We start from the raw sequence: 22,231 nt of genomic DNA on the forward strand, positions 1-22,231 counted from the left end.
GACGCCGTGGAGAACGTTCTGCTGCCTGCAACATCATCCAGCATGACCGGTTTGGCGGTGGGTCAGTCATGGTGTGTGGTGGCATTTCTTTGAGGGGCCGGACAGCCCTCCATGTGCTCGCCAGAGGTAGCCTGACTGCCATTAGGTACCGAGATGAGATCCTCAGACCCTTTGTGAGACCATATGCTGGTGTGGTTGGCCCTGGGTTCCTCCTAATGCAAGACAATGCAGCTAGAGTGTGTCAGCAGTTCCTGCAAGAGGAAGGCATTGATGCTATGGACTGGCCTGCCTGTTCCCCAGACTTGAATCCAATTGAGCACATCTGGGACATCTTGTCTCGCTCAATCCACTAACGCCACGTTGCACCACACTGTCCAGGAGTTGGCGGATGCTTTAGTTCAGGTCTGGGAGGAGATCCCTCAGGAGACCATCCGCCACCTCATCAGGATCATACCCAGGCGTTGTAGGGAGGTCATACAGGCACGTGGAGGCCACACACACTACTGAGCCTCATTTTGACTTGTTTTAAGGACTTTACATCAAAGTTGTATCAGCCTGTAGTGTGGCTTTCCACTTTAATTTTGAGTGTGACTCCAAATCCAGACCTCCATGGGTTGATAAATTTGATGTCCATTGATAATTCTTGTGCGATTTTGTTGTCAACACATTCAACTATGTAAAGAAAAAACTATTTAATAAGAATATTTCATTCATTTAGATCTAGGATGTGTTATTTTAGTGTTCCCTTTATTTTTTTGAGCTGTGTATTTCCATGCCTGTGAAACAAAATCAACATGCAAGGTTAGGTCAGTGATTGAATGACAAAGAGAGGAAGAGGCCTGGGAAAATCCACAGTGCCGTTTAACACAGACAGACAGAATACACTTGGTTTACAGCTATGCATAGCAAAGGATTGTCCAGAGAGGGTCAATACCAAACATTTCCTAATGTATACAGTAGAAAGTAACTTTACACAGGCAGCCAAATTCAGATTTGTTTTTGCCCAATTATTGTCAAAAGATCTGATTAGATCTGATTAGTAAAATCAAATTTAAAAAAATAATTGAGCTGCCTGTACAAACGCAGCATCTGTGGATGATTTCACATGATGTGGAATACCACAACATTACACTGAAAATATCAGTGCAACTTATGAGCCATCTTTTCTGATTCTTGAGTGGTTGTCTTGTGAGTTAACTTCAAAATAATTGTCATAAAAATAAACAGTTTATTATGCAACATAATGTGGCTTCTCTTGGCCATTTGTACAGCAGTCCAAAAGTTTTGATTGAGAGTTAACTGAATGTGTAATTGTTCACAAGATCATTTGCTTACCAGTGTGCAATGCAGTATATAGATACAGTGAATTCAGAAAGTATTCAGACCCCTTGACTTTTTCCACCTTTTTTTGTGACCTTATTCTAAAATAGATTTTTTTTAAATCCGTATCTACACACAACGCACAAAGCAAAAACAGGTTTTTATACATTTTTGCAAAATTATGTAAAAAATAAACAAAACTGAAATAATAAATTAACATAAGTATTCAGACTCTTTACTCAGCACTTTGTTGAATAACCTTTGGCAGCGATTACAGCCTCAAGCCTTCTTGGATATGACACTACAAGCTTGGCACACCTGTATTTGGGGAGTTTCTCTCATGCCGCTCTGCAGATCGTCTCAAGCTCTGTCAGGTTGGATGGGGAGCGTCGCTGCACAGCTATTTTCAGGTCTCTCCAGAGATGTTCGATCAGGTTCAAGTCCGGAATTTGGCTGGTCCACTCATGGACATTTAGAGACTTGTCCCAAAGCCACTCCTGCGTTGTCTTGGCTGTGTGATTAGGGTCGTTGTCCTGTTGGAAGGTGAACCTTCACCCCAGTCTGAGGTCCTGAGCGCTCTGGAGCAGGTTTTCATCATGGATCTCTCTGTACTTTGCTTCGTTCGTCTTTGCCCCCCGATCCTGACTAGTCTCCCAGTCCCTGCCACAGAAAAACATCCCCACAGCATGATGATGCCACCACCATGCTTCACCGTAGGGATGGTGCCTGGTTTCCTCCAGATGTGACGCTTGGCATTCAGGCCAAAGAGTTCAATCTTTGTTTCATCAGACCAGAGAACCTTGTTACTCATGGTCTGAGAGTTTTTAGGTATCTTTTGGCAAACTCTAGGCGGACTGTCATGTGCCTTTTAATGAGGAGTGGCTTCCATCTGGCCACTACCATAAAGGCCTGAGTGCTGGTGTGCTGCAGAGATGGTTGTCCTTCTGGAAGGTTCACCCATCTTCACAGAGGAACTCTGGAGCTCTGTCAGAGTGACCACCGGGTTCATGGTCACTTCCCTGACCAAGGCCCTTCTCCCTCAATTGCGCAGTTTGGCCGAGCAGCCAGCTCTAGGAAGAGTCTTGGTGGTATCAAACTTCTACCATTTAAGAATGATGGAGGCCACTGTGTTATTGGGGACCTTCAATGCTGCAGAAATTATTTGGTACCCTTCCCCAGATCTGTGCCTTGACACAATCCTGCCTTGGAGCTCTATGGACAATTCCTTTGACCTCATGGCTTGGTTTTTGCTCTGACATTGACTGTCAACTGTGGGACCTTATATAGACAGGTGTGTGCCTTTCCAAATCATGTCCAAATCAACTCAATTTACCACAGGTGGACTTCAATGAAGTTGTAGAAACATCTAAGGATGATTAATGGAAACAGGATGCACCGGAGCTCAATATCAAGTCTCATAGCAAAGGGCCTGAATTATGTAAATACGTATATTTTTTGTAATACATTTGCAAAAATATCAACAAAAATGTTTTCAATTTGTCATTATGGGTTATTGTGTGTAGATTGCTGAGAAAAAATGTTTTATTTAATCCATTTTAGAATAAGGCTGTAACGTAACAAAATGTGGGAGAAAAAAAAATCAAGGACGGCTGAATGCTTTCCGAAGGCACTGTATATTACAGGATACCTTGAAACACTGTCAAATCTGAACTGTGCCATGAGAACTAGAGGAAACCTGGTTCAGAATAAATAACAAATACAATGTTTGGGAGGTTACAACACATGATGACACCATGCTGAAGATGACCAAAAGAGAAGGCCACTCTCCTGAAAATAACTGTTGTAAATTAGGGGGTATATATATTCTTACATTTTAAATACATTATCAAAAAGCTACAAAGTTCCATTGTAGAAATGCTTATGCTACACAAACTTTTTTGGAAATGCCTTGTTAAAGTATTCTTAACGTCATTGGCAAAGGTGAGGACACCAGGGTAAAAACCGTAACCAGATAAAGAAGTAATTTCTGTTACGTAAATTAGTGCAAACCCAAAAGGTCAATCAGTGATTCCTAAACCAACAACAGCAGGTGAATCTAGACCCTGACTCTGTTCTTCAACGCAAGCCTCAGCTATGTTCAAACATTCCTATCATCAGACATGAAGCTAACGCTCTTCTGACACACACACACTTAAAACAGTGAACCAGCACTACTATGACATGCATCAGCAAGTGATTAACATGCTTAACTAGTATTCCTAATCTGCAATCTTAAAAAGGTGGAACTCTGTGTACCCATCTACCTACATACTGTGTGTACCTACATCACTGCAGGCAGGTGCAGTTTTGACCCCACCTAATGCTGATCATCACCTGAACCAAGTTTATTACTAATTATAGTATTGCCATTCTCAGACAGCCCCATGGAACTGAAACTAAACCTGAATGGTAACGAGACAAGACAGTCCAAGGTTGTGTTCAGTAGAGCACATGTAGCTAAACTCTAAAAACAAAAATGTGCCTTTCTTATTAGGCAAGCCCATGTTGTCCCGCCCTGTTTCAGTACATTTTCTTCTGTTTGCTGCCCAATGAACATGACCCAGGGTTGACAAAGGGTTGGTATTGGAGGAGGTTGACAGATCAAAAAGGTCAGAGGTCATACAGTCAGAAAGTAGACAGGTCAATGGTCACAGAGCACAGAGTTCTCCAGGGTGAAGTCGTAAGTGAAGGAGGCCAGGTTGTGGTTGATGTCTTGGGGGGACATCAGCATCTCAGAAAAGAGGAACCCGGGACCCCCTGTCTGCATAGCCAGGACATGGGGGGCCAGTGTGAACGGGACATCTCCTAGTAGCTCCGGGAGAGACGGTGGGGCTTCCACGATGGGCGCAGGGGGCTTCCACATGGGCCCTGGTGATGGGGCGATCACGGAAGGTGGAACGGGGGCTGGAGAGTGGTGGGCCTGGGAAGGTGTTGCACTGGAAGACTGGGGAGAAGAGGAGAGAAAATGTCCACCTTCAGGCATTACATTTAGAAAGGTTACACATGACAAGGAACACTAATGTGGCACATTTTTGGCAAACATGAAAACAGATTTTTAAGGGCGGGTAGGTTGCAACTAAAACACTAGTGATCGAACACAAAACAGTGTCATGACACGGTCAAGATGATGTTTCAGAGCTCTGCGAAGTCTTAAGGAAGGAAGCCACAAGGTGTGGCCACACACGACTTCAGCAACATTATCAAGTTCGCTGACAATGGTGTAGGCCTGATCACCGGCGACGATGAGTCAGCCTACAGGGAGGAGGTCAGTGATCTGGCAATATAGTGTCGGAACAACAACCTCTCCCTCAACACAAGCAAGACCAAGGAGCTGATTGTGGACTGTAGGAATTGGGGGGGGGGCGAGCACAGCCCCATCGACGGGGCGACAATAGAGCAGGTAGACAGCTTTAAGTTCCTCAGTGTCCAAATCACTAAAGACTTAAAAATGGCCCAAAACACACATGCACAGTTGTGAAGAAGGCGCGACAGGAGGTTAAAAGGTTTGGCATGGGCCTTCAAATCCTGAAAAGATTTTACAGCTGTACCATTGAGAGCATCTTGACTGGCTGCATCACTGCTTGGTATGGCAATAGCTCCACCCTCGATCGCATGGCACTACAGAGGGTTGTGTGGACAGCCCAGTACATCACTGGGGACGAGCTCCCTGCCATCCAGAACCTCTATATCAGGCGGTGAGAAAAGAAGGCCCAGAAAATCCTCCAAGACTCCAACCACCCAAGCCATAGACTATTTTCTCTGCTGCCGCACGGCAAGGATTTGCCGGTGCATCAAGTCTGACACCAACAGACTCTTGAACAACTTCTATCCCCAAGCAATACGACTGATAAATTGCTAACAAAATACCTACACAGCCCGAGTTTAACGTCTATCTTTATTGACCTATTTCAATATTTGAACCGTCTCTATGCACACTAGAGGTCGACCGATTAATCGGAATGGCCAATTAATTAGGGCCGATTTCAAGTTTTCATAATCTGAAATTGGTATTTTTGGGCACCGATTTTTTTTTTTTTACACCTTTATTTAACTAGGCAAGTCAGTTAAGAACACATTCTTATTTTCAATGACGGCCTAGCAACAAGGCAGAACGACATATTTTTACCTTGTCAGCTTGGGGGATCCAATCTTGCAACCTTACAGTTAACTAGTCCAACGCTCTAAATCACCTGCCTCACGAGGAGGCTGCCTGTTACGCGAATGCAGTAAGCCAAGGTAAGTTGCTAGCTAGCATTAAACTTATCTTATAAAAAACAATCAATCAACGACTGTCGTTGCTCCAATGTGTACTTAACCATAAACATCAATGCCTTTCTTAAAATCAATACACAAGTATATATTTTTAAACCTACTTATTTAGCTAAATAAATCAAGGTTAGCAGGCAATATTAACCAGGTGTGACGACCCTCCCACTCTGTCTGCCGTATTCTCTCTTTGTTCTTGTTTCCTTATTAGGATGCCGGTGGGCGGAGTTGGGAGGGTCGTCAGCTACATGGGAAACACCTGGGCCGGTGTGTCCGAGGATAAATAGACCTCTTCCACATTCATGGAGGAGACTCTCTCCATGCAGACAACTTTCTAGATTTTGTTGTGCATCTTGGTGGCCTTTTGGTTGTTTGCTTTGGCACCTTTCAACACCCTGCATTATCACATTCATGCATGCAAAACACTCACACTACTGATCACACACACCATTGTATATTGTACTTAGTTACTTATTTAATACATATATATTTTGTTACTCCTTATGTCCACGTTGTCTCTCTTTTGTTACGGGCTTTGAGCCGGTTCGTGACACAGGTGAAATTGTGTCACTTCTCTTGCATTCATTGCACGCAGTCAGGGTATATGCAACAGTTTGGGCCGCCTGGCTCTTTGCGAACTAATTTGCCAGAATTTTACGTAATTATGACATAACATTGAAGGTTGTGCAATGTAACAGGAACATTTAGACTCATGCCACCCGTTAGATAAAATACGGAACGGAATAAACGTTTTGTTTTCACGGTGATCGTTTCCGGATTTGACCTAAGGCTCGTATTTGATATTTATAGAGCAGTTTGACTGGGGGGTGGTAGGCAGCAGCAGGCTCGTAATAGTCAAAGGTATATGGTTTAGAGAAATAGTCGGCGCGTTATAATTCCTGTAATAACTTGCGGCTGAACTTGAAAGGGGTTCCTTCGTTATTTTACCGTTCATGTCTTCCATAGAGAATGTCTTGATCTACTTCAAATAAGGTCTGTGTTTCGTGCAGGCTTAAACCGCCTCGGCGTTTTGACACCCGTGTAAATCTCACTAGGATAAGGTAACGTTTGTCAAAATATTTTCATAAATCCACTCTACAAAAAAAATGATCTTCGCTTATATTTAGCCAATATTGATCAGAGTTACTTTGTCCTATGGATATCTACAGAGTTATACAATTGGCAAGGTGGTGTAAGCCTACACGAAACACAAACCTTATTTTAAGTGAATCTAAACATCCTATGGAATAAATGAAGGAACCGCTTTTCAGATTTTACTAGGTGTCATGGGAATTATGACTCACACTTTGGTAGTCAATTCTTACCATGTCCATTATTAAAATAGGATTTCCTGCATATAGAAATTAGTTTTTGTTTTCAACATTCATCACAGGTAACAAACTCGATTTTTATTCAAACAGTTGAGAGTATTTGTCTCCTAAGCAGACTCGTCAGTATCATTGTCACTTCAGAGCTGTGTGTGTGTTTTACAGATGGCAGAGAAAAGCAGAGCACCAGTGAGGGACTATTACATGAAATTGACACCAGGGAAACAAGGTGTCTTATTTGTGATAAAGATGTAAGCATAAGGTCAACAACGGCTAAATCAAAACATACCACCAACCTGTGGAATCACCTTAAGAAAACCCATCCAAAAGCCCATATGCATTATATTAAGTTAAAATAAGTGTTCATTCAGTATTGTTGCAATTGTCATTATTACAATATATATATATACGTATAAAAAAATATTAAAAAAATAATTAAAAAAAAATTAAAAATAAAATCGGCTGATTCATCGGTATCGGCTTTTTTTGTCCCCCAATAATCGGTATCGACGTTGAAAAATCATAAATCGGTCGACCTCTAATGCGCGCACACACACACACACACACACGATTTGCTCACTCACACATCATTTGTACATACATTTACTCTACACACCCGCACACCCACTCACATACAAGCTGCTGCTACTCTGTTTATCTTATATCCTGTTGCCTAGTCACCTTACCCTTTACATATCTACCTCCATCATTTCAGTATTCCTGCACATGTAAATATGGTATTGGAACTGACTAATTCAATATTTTCTGTATATAGTACGCTTAGTTACTTAATTGTGTACACTCACTAATTGTACTAGTGAGTACCACAAAACACAAGCAAACACTGAAACTCAACTAGCGTACTAGTGAGTGTACCACAAAACACAAGCAAGCACCACACAAAATGATTTTAGCCTGTGTCTTCCATGATATTATAGGCCTACTGTTTTTACTCTTCAATTGACTTTGTTAATTCAAAAGGATTTGGTGTACACACCAAGTGCAAAGCTGTGCTTTGGGCCTTGTAATTAAGACCGAATGAAAGCCTAAATGCAGAGAAGATGTTGTTACAGGAAATGGCTTATTCCTGTACAATTAACATAACATTCAGTTGGGACGTAACCACGGAAACATCCTTTAATGAGTCTGAGTGTTTGTGCTCTCAAACATGATGATGACGAGGACTCACCTGGGAGCATGAACAGCAGTGTGCCGTCTTTTCCTCATTTTTTATAACTTCTACCACTTCACATATAAAGTAAGCTTATATTTTTAAACCTTAACCACTATAGCCTAATATAACCTTTGTAACAACCAATACAGAACACTGTAGGTAGTGTCCCACCATCTGTCACTCTCTATTTGTCATATATAGTCCACCCTGAAGCAGGACAGGTTTATAGTGTTGTAGGTAGGCGTCTGTACAGTATGAATCAGGACAGGTTTATAGTGTTGTAGGTAGGCGTCTGTACAGTATGAATCAGGACAGGTTTATAGTGTTGTAGGTAGGTGTCTGTACAGTATGAATCAGGACAGGTTTATAGTGTTGTAGGTAGGCGTCTGTACAGTATGAATCAGGACAGGTTTATAGTGTTGTAGGTTGGCGTCTGTACAGTATGAATCAGGACAGGTTTATAGTGTTGTAGGTTGGCGTCTGTACAGTATGAATCAGGACAGGTTTATAGTGTTGTAGGTAGGCGTCTGTACAGTATGAATCAGGACAGGTTTATAGTGTTGTAGGTAGGCGTCTGTACAGTATGAATCAGGACAGGTTTATAGTGTTGTAGGTAGGCATCTGTACAGTATGAATCAGGACAGGTTTATAGTGTTGTAGGTAGGCGTCTGTACAGTATGAATCAGGACAGGTTTATAGTGTTGTAGGTAGGCGTCTGTACAGTATGAATCAGGACAGGTTTATAGTGTTGTGGGTATTCGTCTGTACTGTATGAATCAGGACAGGTTTATAGTGTTGTAGGTAGGCGTCTGTACAGTATGAATCAGGACAGGTTTATAGTGTTGTAGGTAGGTGTCTGTACTGTATGAAGGTCAAGGGTCTGTAACTTCCTATGTGCACAACATGAAAGGGCAGGGCACGGCACACCGTAGATCTCGATCATTGAACTACGGGAGCCAAGCTGCAGTGCAATGTCACCATATGACATTCAGCAAAAACACACACACACACACACACACACACACACACACACACCCCTTCCATTGACATATTGCCCTTGATTAAACTCATAATGGCCACAGGCAACTTCAAGGACTAGTAGCCCTAGCCAGATCATACGGACAACTAGCAGCAACACAATAGAGCTTTTCTGCAGCCACCATATGTCCAGACTGCAGTCCAGACCCAGTGTAGCAGGCATGGAGCATGCTGAATGGTAGTGGCATTTGTTGGCCCGCAAGCCTCTGTGTGTTTACAGGATCACACCCATGCCACTCAGCATCTGTCACCAACACAGCAGCAGCAGACTGTAGGCAGCATGTATGCAGGCAAGATGAGCTAGGCCAGACAGGGAAGAAGAAAGCAAACTCACAGTGCTTTAAGTCAGTCAGTCTCACTGCTGTCCGTTTAAGTCTACAACAGTTGTGTTTCCTGGTACAGCACATGCAAGACGGATATCTTGGCAGTTTTGAGTAACGCAACCCATGTTGCGTCCTAAATGACTCTATATGGTGTGCTATTTTCAACCAGACCCCATACGGAGTGTTATACTGCATAGCGCCATCCCCTGGTTATAAAGACAATGACCTTTGATGGTTGCACAATGACGTTACATGATGGTTTGCTGATGTTTTGGATCTTCTGCCTCTGTTCCTCAACAGTTTCTCCTGGAGAGAAAAAAACAAAACAAGAGTCATTGTGTCATTATACACTGTGGGCTTAGGCCTAGATTCTTCATCAACATACAAGTGCATGAGTCCCACTACTAGAACCCTCTCCAAGTCCTACTTTCCTAATGGTCTTCGTAACAGAAGTTATTAGCCTGACTGGTGTATTTTTTCCTTCATTGGAACAACCAGGTCAATTGGGTGATTAGATGTGGTTTAACGAGTAGAGTGGCCTTCTGATCACATTAATAGATTACACAGCATTAACGCAGCAATACAGTCCCACAGAGCACTACGTGGACCAGAACACACCTGCAGCTCTCTCTGGTCGAGCCTAGCCTGTCCCCAACCCTCTCTCTGGTGTAGCCTACCCTAGCCTGTCCCCAACCCTCTCTCTGGTGTAGCCTAACCTGTCCCCAACCCTCTCTCTGGTGTAGCCTAGCCTGTCCCCAACCCTCTCTCTGGTGTAGCCTAGCCCCAAACCTCTCTCTGGTGTAGTCTAGCCTATGTCCCCAACCCTCTCTCTGGTGTAGCCTAGCCTGTCCCCAACCGTCTCTCTGGTGTAGTCTAGCCTGTCCCCAACCCTCTCTCTGGTGTAGTCTAGCCTGTCCCCATTCCTCTCTCTGGTGTAGCCTAGCCTGTCCCCAACCCTCTCTCTGGTGTAGCCTAGCCTGTCCCCAACCATCTCTCTGGTGTAGTCTAGCCCCAACCCTCTCTCTGGTGTAGCCTGTCCCCAACCCTCTCTCTGGTGTAGTCTAGCCTCAACCCTCTCTCTGGTGTAGCCTGTCCCCAACCCTCTCTCTGGTGTAGTCTAGCCTCAACCCTCTCTCTGGTGTAGCCTAGCCCCAACCCTCTCTCTGGTGTAGCCTAGCCTATGTTCCCAACCCCATTCCTCTTGCATCATGTCATCTGGGGGACAACTACCAGGCCTTAGTAACTAGACTAATTGACTGCATGTTGTCAATGTCCACAGATAAACACTTTTCAAACTCTCCCCCTTCCCTTTTTCCTCCCCTCTGTAACCATTTCCATCTCCACTCCTACCCCTCTCCTCTGGGAGTAAACTCGCTCTCCAGCATGGAGTCATCCTCCCTGATCTCACCAGCTTCCTTTGATCGGAGCTCAGTGCGTCTCCAGTCCACCAACGTCTCTCTCTATAGAGGGTTAAATTATCTCCATGAGAGGGAATTGAGGCCCAGAGCACCCTGACAAAACAAAGGTTACTCTACTCTGCACAGGAACAATGGGATCTATCGGATCACTCTAGTCTAGTAGTACAATGTCTCTCAGCATCACTAACATCAAGCTCAAAATATTTTTATTTTAATACAAATATTTTGTCTTTTGTCTTAATTTATTGTTATGATGGATATTCATATATCCATCCATGTTTGAGGTATAGAAGTATGCAATATAAATGCCTTTTATGCCTTGAATTTATAGTTTTGATTTCCCCCCTCAGGTCTACAGGTACAAAAAATATCCCTAGCTCTTCCCTCAATTTCCTGACAAGCCCACATTTCCATTCACATCTGTGAATTAATTCTTGGCATGGTAGGCATTGTTCACCTACAAAGCACTCATTGTCCCACAGCAAGCAGTGCAAGTCCTAAGACAACAAGGGCATCTAAATAATGCCATGTAAAGTAAGCCTAGCCTATATTCACCTCTTTATATGTGTTGTCAGCATTGTACACACATGGCCTTGTCTCTGGACTCAGTCAGACACAGGCCTCTCTCTCTCTGTCAGTAAAACACAGAGCATGCATCCGTCTGCTCAATAGCGTGCAGGAATTTCTCTCTCCCATTTACTAAATCCTTCAGAAGGAGAGAGGGATAACCAAGCTAAAGTACTGAAATAAATTATATATATATATATATATATATATATATATATATATATATATATATATATATATATACACACACAATCTCTGCTTTATGATACAGAGGACAGGTTAGTTCGGTAGTACTTGACTTCACATTATTGTAAGGCTGCATGTCGTTTTCACGTTCAACATCGTGAACATACCTTCACTTTGTGTGTTTGGATAACTGCCAGCGGAAACTGGACTGGCAAAAAAAAACAATTTTTTTAAAGGACGTCAAAATGAAATTCTTGTCTAAACAGTGTCAGGGAAGGAGAGAGGCTTATAACGTTCTGGTTTGGATCATGAGCTGATCAACTTAACACAAGCGAAGAGGAATGAAAAGGAGCACAGTTACATTCTGGATCGACCTGCTCTGTGCAGTGTGGACCTTGTCAATTACATCACCTTATGTCATGATTCGTGCTGGAGTTGTGTGACCTGCTTAGAGTGTGGACCTTGACAATGACATCACGTTATGTCATGATTCATGCTGGAGTTGTGTGACCTGCTTAGAGTGTGGACCTTGACAATGACATGCAGCTTGTCAGGCTAGCAGGCTTCTTTTAAAACAGCTCTGCCAGTCCAGATAGGATAGAACAAACTAGCTCTACTAATGATAGACACCGTTAGCCTCAGGTTTATTTTCTGGATGGGTTAAGTCACAATCTTCTCTTAAGCGACCAGTGATCAATGACTAAAACACTTATGAACTCACATGCACGATGCACACCCTTGCATTACTTGTAATGACTTCAGGACTCCCTGGAAAACAGTGGCATTTGCTACTGAGTGCCCTACTATCTGAGCTAAATAAATAAAGACTTTAGACACAAAAACACAACCGCTGAGGACAAAGGTTCAAATGAATGTGGTGTGGGGGTGTAGGCTTATTGAACAAGAAGTTAGTGAAAGAGACAACTTCAACTGTCGTGAGACAGTAGACACTGACAGCCATCCAAATACAAGTAAGGCTATTGTCTGTCTACCGACTGGGCTTAGAGCCTGTGAGAGAGGGAGATTGGCTCCCAGAAAAGGCACAGGCATCTGCTCATGACTTCAGCAGTCAACCAAGCCCACTCCTCAAGAGTGTTAGCATCAGACAGGGATGTGCAAACACACATCCTGCCTTTGAGGGCCTGAAGGCCCTCGAAATTGGATCGTCACAGAGATGACTAGGGAGATAATAAAACAAATCCTTTCTCATCTTATTCCATCTGACAGGACAAAAAAAATGTGGTGTTACAGATGAACAACTTAGACTGGGAAGAGAAATTCATTGTTATTGTAATAGCTAATTAGCTAATCTTCTGAGGTAAAATGAGATTAAACTCCATGGCCCCTGACAAATGTGAGCCATCCCTCCATCTAGCGTCAGGGGTGGAGTCTGCAGTTTTTTTCCCCCTTAAACGACTGCATGCAATCTTTTTTTTATGAAATGGTTTTTTTTTTAATCACACTGTATGTCTAATAAATCACTGTGTGTGTTTATTTCATGAAAATAATATATTTTTTGTCATTTATTTCCCTGAGCTTCCCTTTGCCATAGAAATGCTCAGTCTGGTCATGTGGGCGTGTTGATACAAATTTGTATACATTTGCATATACAGCCCTGACTGGCAGATAGTCTGAAGTCTACCCCGCTTACCCCTTCAATGTAGGAGGATACAAACGTAAATAAAAGATGACTGGTTATTGGTCTGAATAATCAGATTGTGAAGTCATGCTGTGGGCCAAAACCTAAAGAGGCTGAAAACCCAGGCATAAAAATAACAGCTCTTCCACTAAAAGGTGATTATCATAATATTCACAATTGCAGTGTTAATTCTACTGTACATTGTGTGTGGCGGGGGGGGGTCATTAAAAAAAGGGGGGGGTCTCATTTCTTAATGCACTGCCTGCCTCCTCTCGCTCTCCCGCTTTCCCCATCAGGATTTCTCTCTGCCTGAATAACCAAATGTGGATGGAGGCGAAAAGGGCCACAGAGGATCCTGCTGCCAGCCTCCCAATCCCAACGGTTAATCCCAGTAGGCAGGGTTTCTCACCCACAGCCTCAGGCTGAACCGACCCAACCGGCAGGCTGCTGGCTGGGAGAGTGAAAGGTTAGAGTGGCACATGATATCCACCCCTTACCATACAGACCCAGACAGAAGATATGCCCCCTGCCATACGGACCCAGACAGATGATATGCCCCCTGCCATACGGACCCAGACAGATGATATGCCCCCTGCCATACAGACCCAGACAGATGATATGCCCCCTGCCATACGGACCCAGACAGATGATATGCCCCCTGCCATACAGACCCAGACAGATGATATGCCCCCTGCCATACAGACCCAGACAGAGCCCCACTGCTTTGTAAGAACTGCTCCCTTCGGTCTGGAGCCATCAGTACCAGGAAAGAGCATAACGTGAAAAGAGGCTGTGGTGCGAACGGCAAATGTGAATGGCAGATTTCAGGGAAAACACGTAGCAAACCTTCACAGATAATAAAAATTTAAAAAAGGTTATACAGTAAAAAAACATTTTAAAAGTCATTAAAAAAATTAACAGAAAATTGTCTATGAATGTTCATTTTCAATGCAGCTGAACAAATTAGCCTAACAGTGGCTTTCAATTAAAGTACAACCACAACTCCCATCAACATTCATTACACCCAGAGTAAATCTATTAATTCCATTATGGTGATTCACCTTTCAAACTCCCTGGTTTCCTCATCAGCCATCTGACTGAGCCCTTCCTTCCTTACAAAAACACACGCACAGTCATTGGTGTCTTTGAACAGAAAACGTGATTAAACAGAGCACAGTCATTGGGTTTACACTAGAACGTCTGTGAGCTCAGTCAGACTCTTTCTACTTTATCTGGGAAGAAACATTGGCTCTGAGACTGGCTCTCTTCTGTCTGCCAAGAGAAACATACAACTCCTGACCATCTGTGTCTACTGCTCCACCAACAGCCAAAGCTGGGTTCAAGTACTATTTGAAATCACTTTAAATGCGTTTGGCGTTAGCTTTAACCAATCTGGAGTGCCAGATGGGTTGCATTTGCACTTTTGTGACTACTTTATTGGTTCCATTGCACCAGGCAAGCCCAATCAAGCCCAGCTAAAGTATTTGAAATGACTGAGTAGTATTTTAACCCAGGTCCACCAGCAGGGCTCCCAGTCAACGCCGTTTTTTAAAGAGCCAATTATACTGCTCTTTACTGGTAGAGGAAAGAGGGGGAGGGAGCTTCCTGACTTACAATAACATTTTCATTATTTGAGGCTTAGAATTTGAAAAGGTACTAAAAAGGAGGTTGATGCATTGGACCTTCAAAATTGGCAAGATTTACCATCATTTTTCAGTAAAGAATGTAGCAAAATCCTATATTATGCTAATTTCTTGTTATGCAAAATTACCATGCCCATGAGCAACAGAAAACTGTTGTGCAATGCCTTACTTTCATTTCAGGTTCATCTCAACCTCAAGGAAGTGTTGAAAGACATTATTCAATGCTGGTGACATACTTAAAAATACACTGAACAAAAACAATAAAAACACATCGTGCAATAATTTAAGATTTTACTGAGTTACAGTTCATATAAGGAAATCAGTCAATTTAAATAATCTATGGACTTCACATGCATCCGTTGGTCGCAGATACCTAAAGGTAGCGTCATGGATCAGAAAACCAGTCAGTATCTGGTGTGATCACCATTTGCCTCATGCAGCATGACATCTCCTTCGCATGGAGTTGATCAGTCTGTAGATTGTGGCCTGTGGAATGTTGTCCCACTCCTCTTCAATGGCTGTGTGAAGTTACTTGATATTGGCGGGAACTGGAACACGAGGTTGTACACGTCCCAAACATGCTCAATGGGTGACATATATCTGGTGAGTATACAGGCCATGGAAGAACTGGGACATTTTCAGCTTCCAGAGATTGTGTACAGATCCTTGCGACATTGTGCCGTGTATTATCATGCCGAAACATGAGATTACGGAGGCGGATGAATTCCATGATAATGGGCCTCAGGATTTCATCACAATATCTCTTTGCATTCAAATTGCCATCGATAAAATGCAATTGTGTTCATTGTCTGTAGCTTATGCCTGCCCAAACCATAACCAGAAGGAAGCCTAGTGGTTAGGGCTTTGGGCCAGTAACCGAAATGTTGCTGGATCGAATCCCTGAGCTGACAAGGTAAAAATCTGTCATTCTGCCCCTGCCCCAAGGCAGTTAACCCACTGTTGATGAAGGCAGCACCTCTCTGAATCAGAGGGGTTGGGTTAAATGCAGAAGACACATTTCAGTTGAAGGCATTCAGTTGTACAGCTGACTAGGTATCCCCATTTCCTAACCCCACCATGAGGCACTCTTCAAAGTTGACAGCAAATCGCTCGCCCACACAATGCCATCTGCCCAGTACAGTTGAAGCCGGGATTCATCGATGAAGAGCACACTTTGCCAGTGGCCATCGAAGGTGACCATTTTCCCACTGAAGTCAGTTATAACGTTGAACTGCAGTCAAGACAACAAGGAAGATGAGCTTCCCTGAGACTGTTTCAGACAGTTTGTGCAGAAATTCTTCGGTTGTGCAAACCCACAGTTTCATCCGCTGTCCAGGTGGCTGGTCTCAGACGATCCCGCAGCTGAAGAAGCTGGATGTGGAGGTCCTGGTCTGGAGTTATGAAACCAGTTGGACGTACAGCCAAATTCTCTAAAACGACGTTGGAGGTGGCATATGGTAGAGAACTTAAATTATCTGGCAACAGCTCTGGTGGACATTCCTGCAGTCAGCATGCCAATTCTACACTCCCTCAAAACTTGAGACATCTGTGGCATTGTGTTATGACAAAATTGCACATTTTAGAGTGTCCATTTATTGTCCCCACAGGTGCACCTGTGTAATGATCATGCTGTTTAATCTGCTTCTTGATACGACAGATTATCTTGGCAACGGATAAATGCGTACTAACAGGTATGTAAAGAAATTTGTGCACAAAATAAGATTTGTGTGTGTATGGGATCTTTCTGGGATCTTTTATTTCAGCTCATGAAACATGGGACCAACACTTTACATCTTGCGTTTATATTTTTGTTTAGTGTACGTGGACTGAAACCCTTTTTGAAGCTTAGTGTTACAAAGTAGAGGTTCAGGATTTAGTCTTGGTGATAAAAAAGAAGGTTCATTTAAATGTAAAAAAGGAACAAGAAACTCAAAATATATGCCTATGTTCTTGACTAAATGTGTACAGCAATTTGAAACATTTAAAATACAATTGTATAATAAAATAGTACTGGACAATATGACAACATTGTGTGCAACTATCTGAGACACAACCCCCAAAGCATTGTTCTGGGTGATATCAGTAGGTGATCAGGAGAGGCCCAGCCACCATTTAGAGACCACTCGTAGATTTATAAAACAAGATTTGTACAACCAGAAGAGCATTGTGGAACCCACACATTTCACGGATTAAATGATAATAACAGCATTACTTTGTGTGTGTGTTCCGCCCAACTTGTTAAATGGTGAGTGTTGATTTCCAAACTGACCGGAGCCTACTAAGCAGTAGGATGGCCTGAAACCTCAAAGTTCTGTTGAGCATCTAGACGTTGAGTGCCTATAGCAGATTTACATTTCTCACTCTTACAAATTCAGCAAGATTAAGTTTCGTGTGTTTCTCACCGATTATCACGAACCCATCTGTATCCCCCTCTGACGATGACGACTTCTTGGAAGAGTCTTTATTACGATGTCCGAAAAAACTGAACATACTGACTCCTTACGCTGTCTGCAAAGGCGAGAAAAACAACTAAGACCACATTTTGCAACATCATCACGACACTTGGAATGATAAAATGCAGTAAACATTCTGCTGTTGTTACCTTTATGTATGTAGAACCTTGGACTATGCCTGAAAGTTGATAATAGATTGTAATATCAGAACTAAATACAATGTGACTTTCAGTTTGATATCATTGTAACTTCCGAAGTATCAAATGTCACGTTTGACCAGCGAACTATCGTTGGCGGCTCTTTCTAACGTCTAGTTAGCTTGGTTTTTATCAAGCAAATGACTTACCTTACCAGTGTTTAGTTTCTTTAAAAAGTTGAGTAAAGTAACATAAAATGTTGCTATTGTTAGATGATCTATGCAATTTCACTTCGATTTCGTGTAGCTAGTTAGACATAGGCCCGTGTGTTGTTGTTATTGTGTCTTACGTGTTTCCGCTCATTCCTGTCCTATAAATGGTCCGTGTAGAAACAATGTCGAGAATGATCTAATTCTGATCCGTTTTACAATGATTATACCGCAATATATCGCTTGGATTCGGGTTTTTGGTTATTATACTCAACTTTTAAATGACTGAAGTTTTATTTATAAAAAGTATCCCTTCAGCTGGCATTTCAATATTAATATGAGGGACGATCATTAATACGAGCTTGTATCCTGGAAAGAATGTAACATAGAACAATGCAGAAGCATCGTCATACATGATATTTCCCGCGCTACAACTTGCTTGTCTCATATACAATCGTTGTGCACAGCAAAATCTTTCGAAATGGCAGTTTTCGAGTCACAAAAAAGCCAGGATTAACTCTGATATGCTGTCGCGATATATCAGCAGGCCGATTTGCTTCGTTGGACGCGTTGAGAAGGTAATATGCTAGTGTTATTGGTCCACCGTTAGTTCAGCACTATAACATGGATTTCTAGTGAGTGTTTCACTGTAAAGTCGACTCCTGTTGATTTCGGCGCGTGTGACAAATACAATATGATTTGGATGGCGGTCTTCTCTTGACGAAAGGTTCGTGGTGGTAACGTTACACCAGACTACACGGCCAGAAATTGCAATGGAATTCGATACTTAGCATTACGAAATCGCAATTCATTGTTTATTGTCGTCTATGACCGGTCCACCCAACAGGAAACTAATTGTCTTTCGGACGGAGACGGGCGTGCTGCATCAGTGGAACTCAACGAGCCCGTAAGTACAGTCACAGCGTTTCTATAACGTTAGTTGCAAGACATAACTAACTAGCTAGCTACAGTAGACTGGTTGAACAGTAAGTAGCAAGGAATTGAGAATACAAATATCTGACAAAGACAACACTCAACTGAAAGTGAACATTGTACTTGAGTTTAGTATATTGCCTGATGTAACATTGTTTATTTTTCCCCAGCTTGATGAGGAGCTGAGCGGGGTGGTGGAGGTGCTTGGTATGGTGTCCAACAAAGGGACAATAATGGCCTCTGCATACAACATACGCATACAACATACTCAGAGAAGACCAAGGCATTCCTTTCGGTAAGTACATCATCTCTCCTGTGGAAAAGGGAATGTGTTCTCAAAGTTAGACTGTTAAATGACATACACAGCAGGGTGACTTCCTGCAACAAAGTCAACAAAATGTGTTATCTTCCCAATGTGGGCATATCTCAATGGAGAGCACATATTTGGGGTAAATAATAATAATGGTGGTCTTGGCATATTTTAATTCTTGTTGATGATGGTGTTTCTAGGATGTCGCCCCACAGTATTTGACGATATTGACCTCTTGCAGAGTCTACTTTTAAACGTACCAAAGACTGTGTTCAACTGGTTTGACATCTCTTTATTTTCTTCAAATAATGGTTTAACTAATATCATTTTAATTTTCTTTCCAGACCTGGAGCTGTACAATGAAGTCCTGAAAGTGATCCATGATTTCCCCCAGCACTATCCATTTGAAATAGCCTCCAATGGATGAGCACTTTGCACTTGTTCATTACTTCCTAAAGATCATTGTCAACATGAAACTCCATTCTCTTGTTTGCAATTTTTTAATATACTTGTATATGAGTGTTAAATGTATATGTACAGTTTCTTCTATTTCTTCATATGGAAAATAAAAATGAGTGCTTCTATAACGGTCTGTTTAGTCATTACAACAAGATTCATTAATAAACCCAAAATATGCCGTGTCTCCTAAACAGTAAAAGCATTTGACTAGTCAAATATTTGGGGGGTGGGCTCCCGAGTGGTACAGGGGTCCAAGGCACTGCATCTTAGTGCTAGAGGTGTCACTACCGACCCTGGTTCAATTCCAAGCTGTATCGCAACCGGCTGCGTTTGGTTCACCCATAGGGCGGCGCACAATTGGCCCAGCGTTGTCAGGGTTTTGCTGCAGTAGGCCGTCAAGAATTTATTCTGAACTGACTTGCCTAGTTAAAACAAATGTGTATATATATCCCCCTCCCATGTTCTGAGCACTTTTTTTTTGACAAGACTAAAAACACCAGCAAATCTGCTTGCGGTCAGTCTGCAGTCTACAAATGATTTGTAATTATGTTCCAACCCTCTGATCCTCCGCTCAAGAAAAAAATCGTTCCGCGGCTGAATCTAGTTGATCACTGAGCTAGAGGGGTCTCTGCAATATATACTGTATTTCAAATCTGACTTAAATGGCTTTCTGCCATCTTCTACTCTACTGCATGCATGGCTGTGTTGTAACGCCCTCTGTTGATGCAAAGTGTTCAACACAAGCTGCTGTACTGCTGGAACCACACTTCTTACCACCGTGTGGTGAGGTAGGGACTAAATAACCATCAGCAACACTATCACTGTATTATTTAACCCTAAAATAAAAAGTAGTTTCCCACCCTTGTTTTTGCTTTTGTTTCATTATTTCCCATCAATATGTTCATGGGTTGACAAGTTTTGAGATTGTTCATCACTTTAGTCTTGGCAAATGCCCTCCAAATATTATGACATCTATGCATGGTTCATTCTTTACCTGAAATCTGAGATGCACAATTGACTGAATATCATCGGATGTAAAATTCTAATTGTTATTGTAATTTTCTCATCTATAGGACCTGCCCATGCAGTATGTGCATAAAGGCAGTATTTGGTTCTGTAATAAACACAGAAATGTTTCATTTTTCAATGGAATTGTATTTAAGACCTGTTTTGAAATGAAAAATAAAATATTGCTTAATGGCAATTGTATGTCTGTGTATATCATCGAAGCACAGGAGCTGTAATGATTGTCTGATAGTGCTAATGTTCTATGATATGCTGCTTGCTATATTGTGCTTCTTGATGAGTGTGAGAGGAGTAGCCTATGGGAGGCAGGGCAGCTGCCATATTGTGGGATGTTCAGACAAACTGTAGTGGGGATTGTTAAGTTGCTATCACTGTCACTTGACATCATTTATCCAACCAGAGACAGTCTGTCAAAGATAGCTGTCTTTTTGAGAGAGAGAGAGAGAGAGCTAACAGTCTCTATGAGTAACAGAGTCTGACTAAATCTTAGTTTACATACCAAGCCAGATATCTCTTCTATTAGCTTTGTGGCTCTTTCCCATGAATGAAACAACTCTCCATCGTACAATATGAACTGACATGTCTAAAACAACCTTCTCCCCAGTTTCACACATCTATCCCAGCATCATGCCTATCAGGGGCCCATCTGAAAGGTTTGATACAGCCACATGAAGCCCTCAAACCCACTGAAGTTAAAGCTGAAAACTGCCGCAGGGAGTTGAAGCTGAAACTGACACGTTTAACAACTGCTCCAAACATGTTAGTTTCAGGAAAACTCCATACCTGCAGGACACTCATGTATTAGCACCCAAGAGCGTAAAACTGTTTCTCATTAGTTCTGCTTGCTACTGCTGCAGATATCAAATCAAATTGTATTTATCACATGCGCCGAAAACAACAGGCAACAGTGAAGTTTTGCCAAAAATGCCAAAAAAAAGGTAAGAGATAAAAATAACAAATAATTAAAGAGCAGCAGTATACAGGGGGTACCGGTACAGAGTCAATGTCAATGTGCTGGGGCACCGGTGTCAAGATGATTGAGGTACATGAACATGTAGGTAGAGTTATTAAAGTGAGTATGCGTAGATGACAGAGTAGCAGCAGCGTTCCAGAGGGGGGGGCAATGCAAATAGTCTTGGTGCTCCGGTACCACTTGCCGTGCGGTAGCAGAGGGGATAGTCTATGACTGGGGTGGCTGGAGTCTTTAACAATTTTTAGGGCCTTCCTCTGACACAACCAGGTATAGAGGTCCTGGATGTTGTACTGGGCCGAACGCACTACCCTCTGTAGTGCCTTGCGGTCGGAGGCCGAGCAGTTGCCATACCAGGCTGTGATGCAACCCATCAGGACGCTCTCGATGGTGCAGCTGTAAAACATTTTGAGAATCTGAGGACCCATTCCAAATCCTTTCAGTCTCCTAAGGGGGAATAGATTTTGTCATGCCCTCTTCACGACTGTCTTGGTGTGCTTGGACCATGTTAGTTTGTTGGTGATGTGGACACCAAGGAACTTGAAGCTTTCAATCTGCTCCACTACAGCCTCGTCAATGAGAATGAGGGCATGCTCGGTCCTCCTTTTCCTGTAGTCCACAATCATCTCCTTTGTCTTGATCACGTTAAGGGAGAGGTTCTTGTCCTTGCACCACATGGTTAGGTCTCTGACCTCCCTATAGGCTCTCTCATCGTTGTCTGTGATCAGGCCTACCACTGTTGTATCATCGGAAAACTTAATGATGGTGTTGGAGTCGTGCCTGGCCATGCAGTCATGAGTGAACAGGGAGTACAGGAGGGGGCTGACCACGC

At 42.6% G+C, this 22,231-nt stretch overlaps 1 protein-coding gene and 1 pseudogene across 5 annotated transcripts; one reads left to right on the forward strand and one right to left on the reverse strand.

Annotated features, from left to right (window-relative positions):
• Positions 1-726: 726 nt before the first annotated feature.
• umad1 (UBAP1-MVB12-associated (UMA) domain containing 1) lies at positions 727-17,840 on the reverse strand. 5 transcript variants are annotated; one of them, XM_064980055.1, is made up of 5 exons: positions 17,707-17,840; positions 17,505-17,533; positions 17,305-17,410; positions 9,676-9,755; positions 727-4,264 (listed from the first exon to the last, which is right to left on the reverse strand). In XM_064980055.1, exons 3-5 carry the CDS (start codon positions 17,390-17,392, stop codon positions 3,962-3,964), a joined length of 471 nt encoding a protein of 156 aa, XP_064836127.1. In that variant the 5' UTR covers positions 17,393-17,410; positions 17,505-17,533; positions 17,707-17,840; the 3' UTR covers positions 727-3,961. The 5 variants fall into 5 exon arrangements, with proteins under 5 accessions (XP_064836127.1, XP_064836125.1, XP_064836126.1 ...); XM_064980053.1 differs by having other exon boundaries at positions 17,702-17,840; XM_064980054.1 differs by having other exon boundaries at positions 17,305-17,431; positions 17,702-17,840.
• Positions 17,841-17,895: 55 nt separating this feature from the next.
• On the forward strand, positions 17,896-19,531 carry LOC135549773 (replication protein A 14 kDa subunit-like; annotated as a pseudogene).
• The last annotated feature ends 2,700 nt before the right edge of the window (positions 19,532-22,231 follow it).

Source organism: Oncorhynchus masou, chromosome 12 (genome assembly GCF_036934945.1).
Source record: "Oncorhynchus masou masou isolate Uvic2021 chromosome 12, UVic_Omas_1.1, whole genome shotgun sequence".
Taxonomy (NCBI): domain Eukaryota; kingdom Metazoa; phylum Chordata; class Actinopteri; order Salmoniformes; family Salmonidae; genus Oncorhynchus; species Oncorhynchus masou.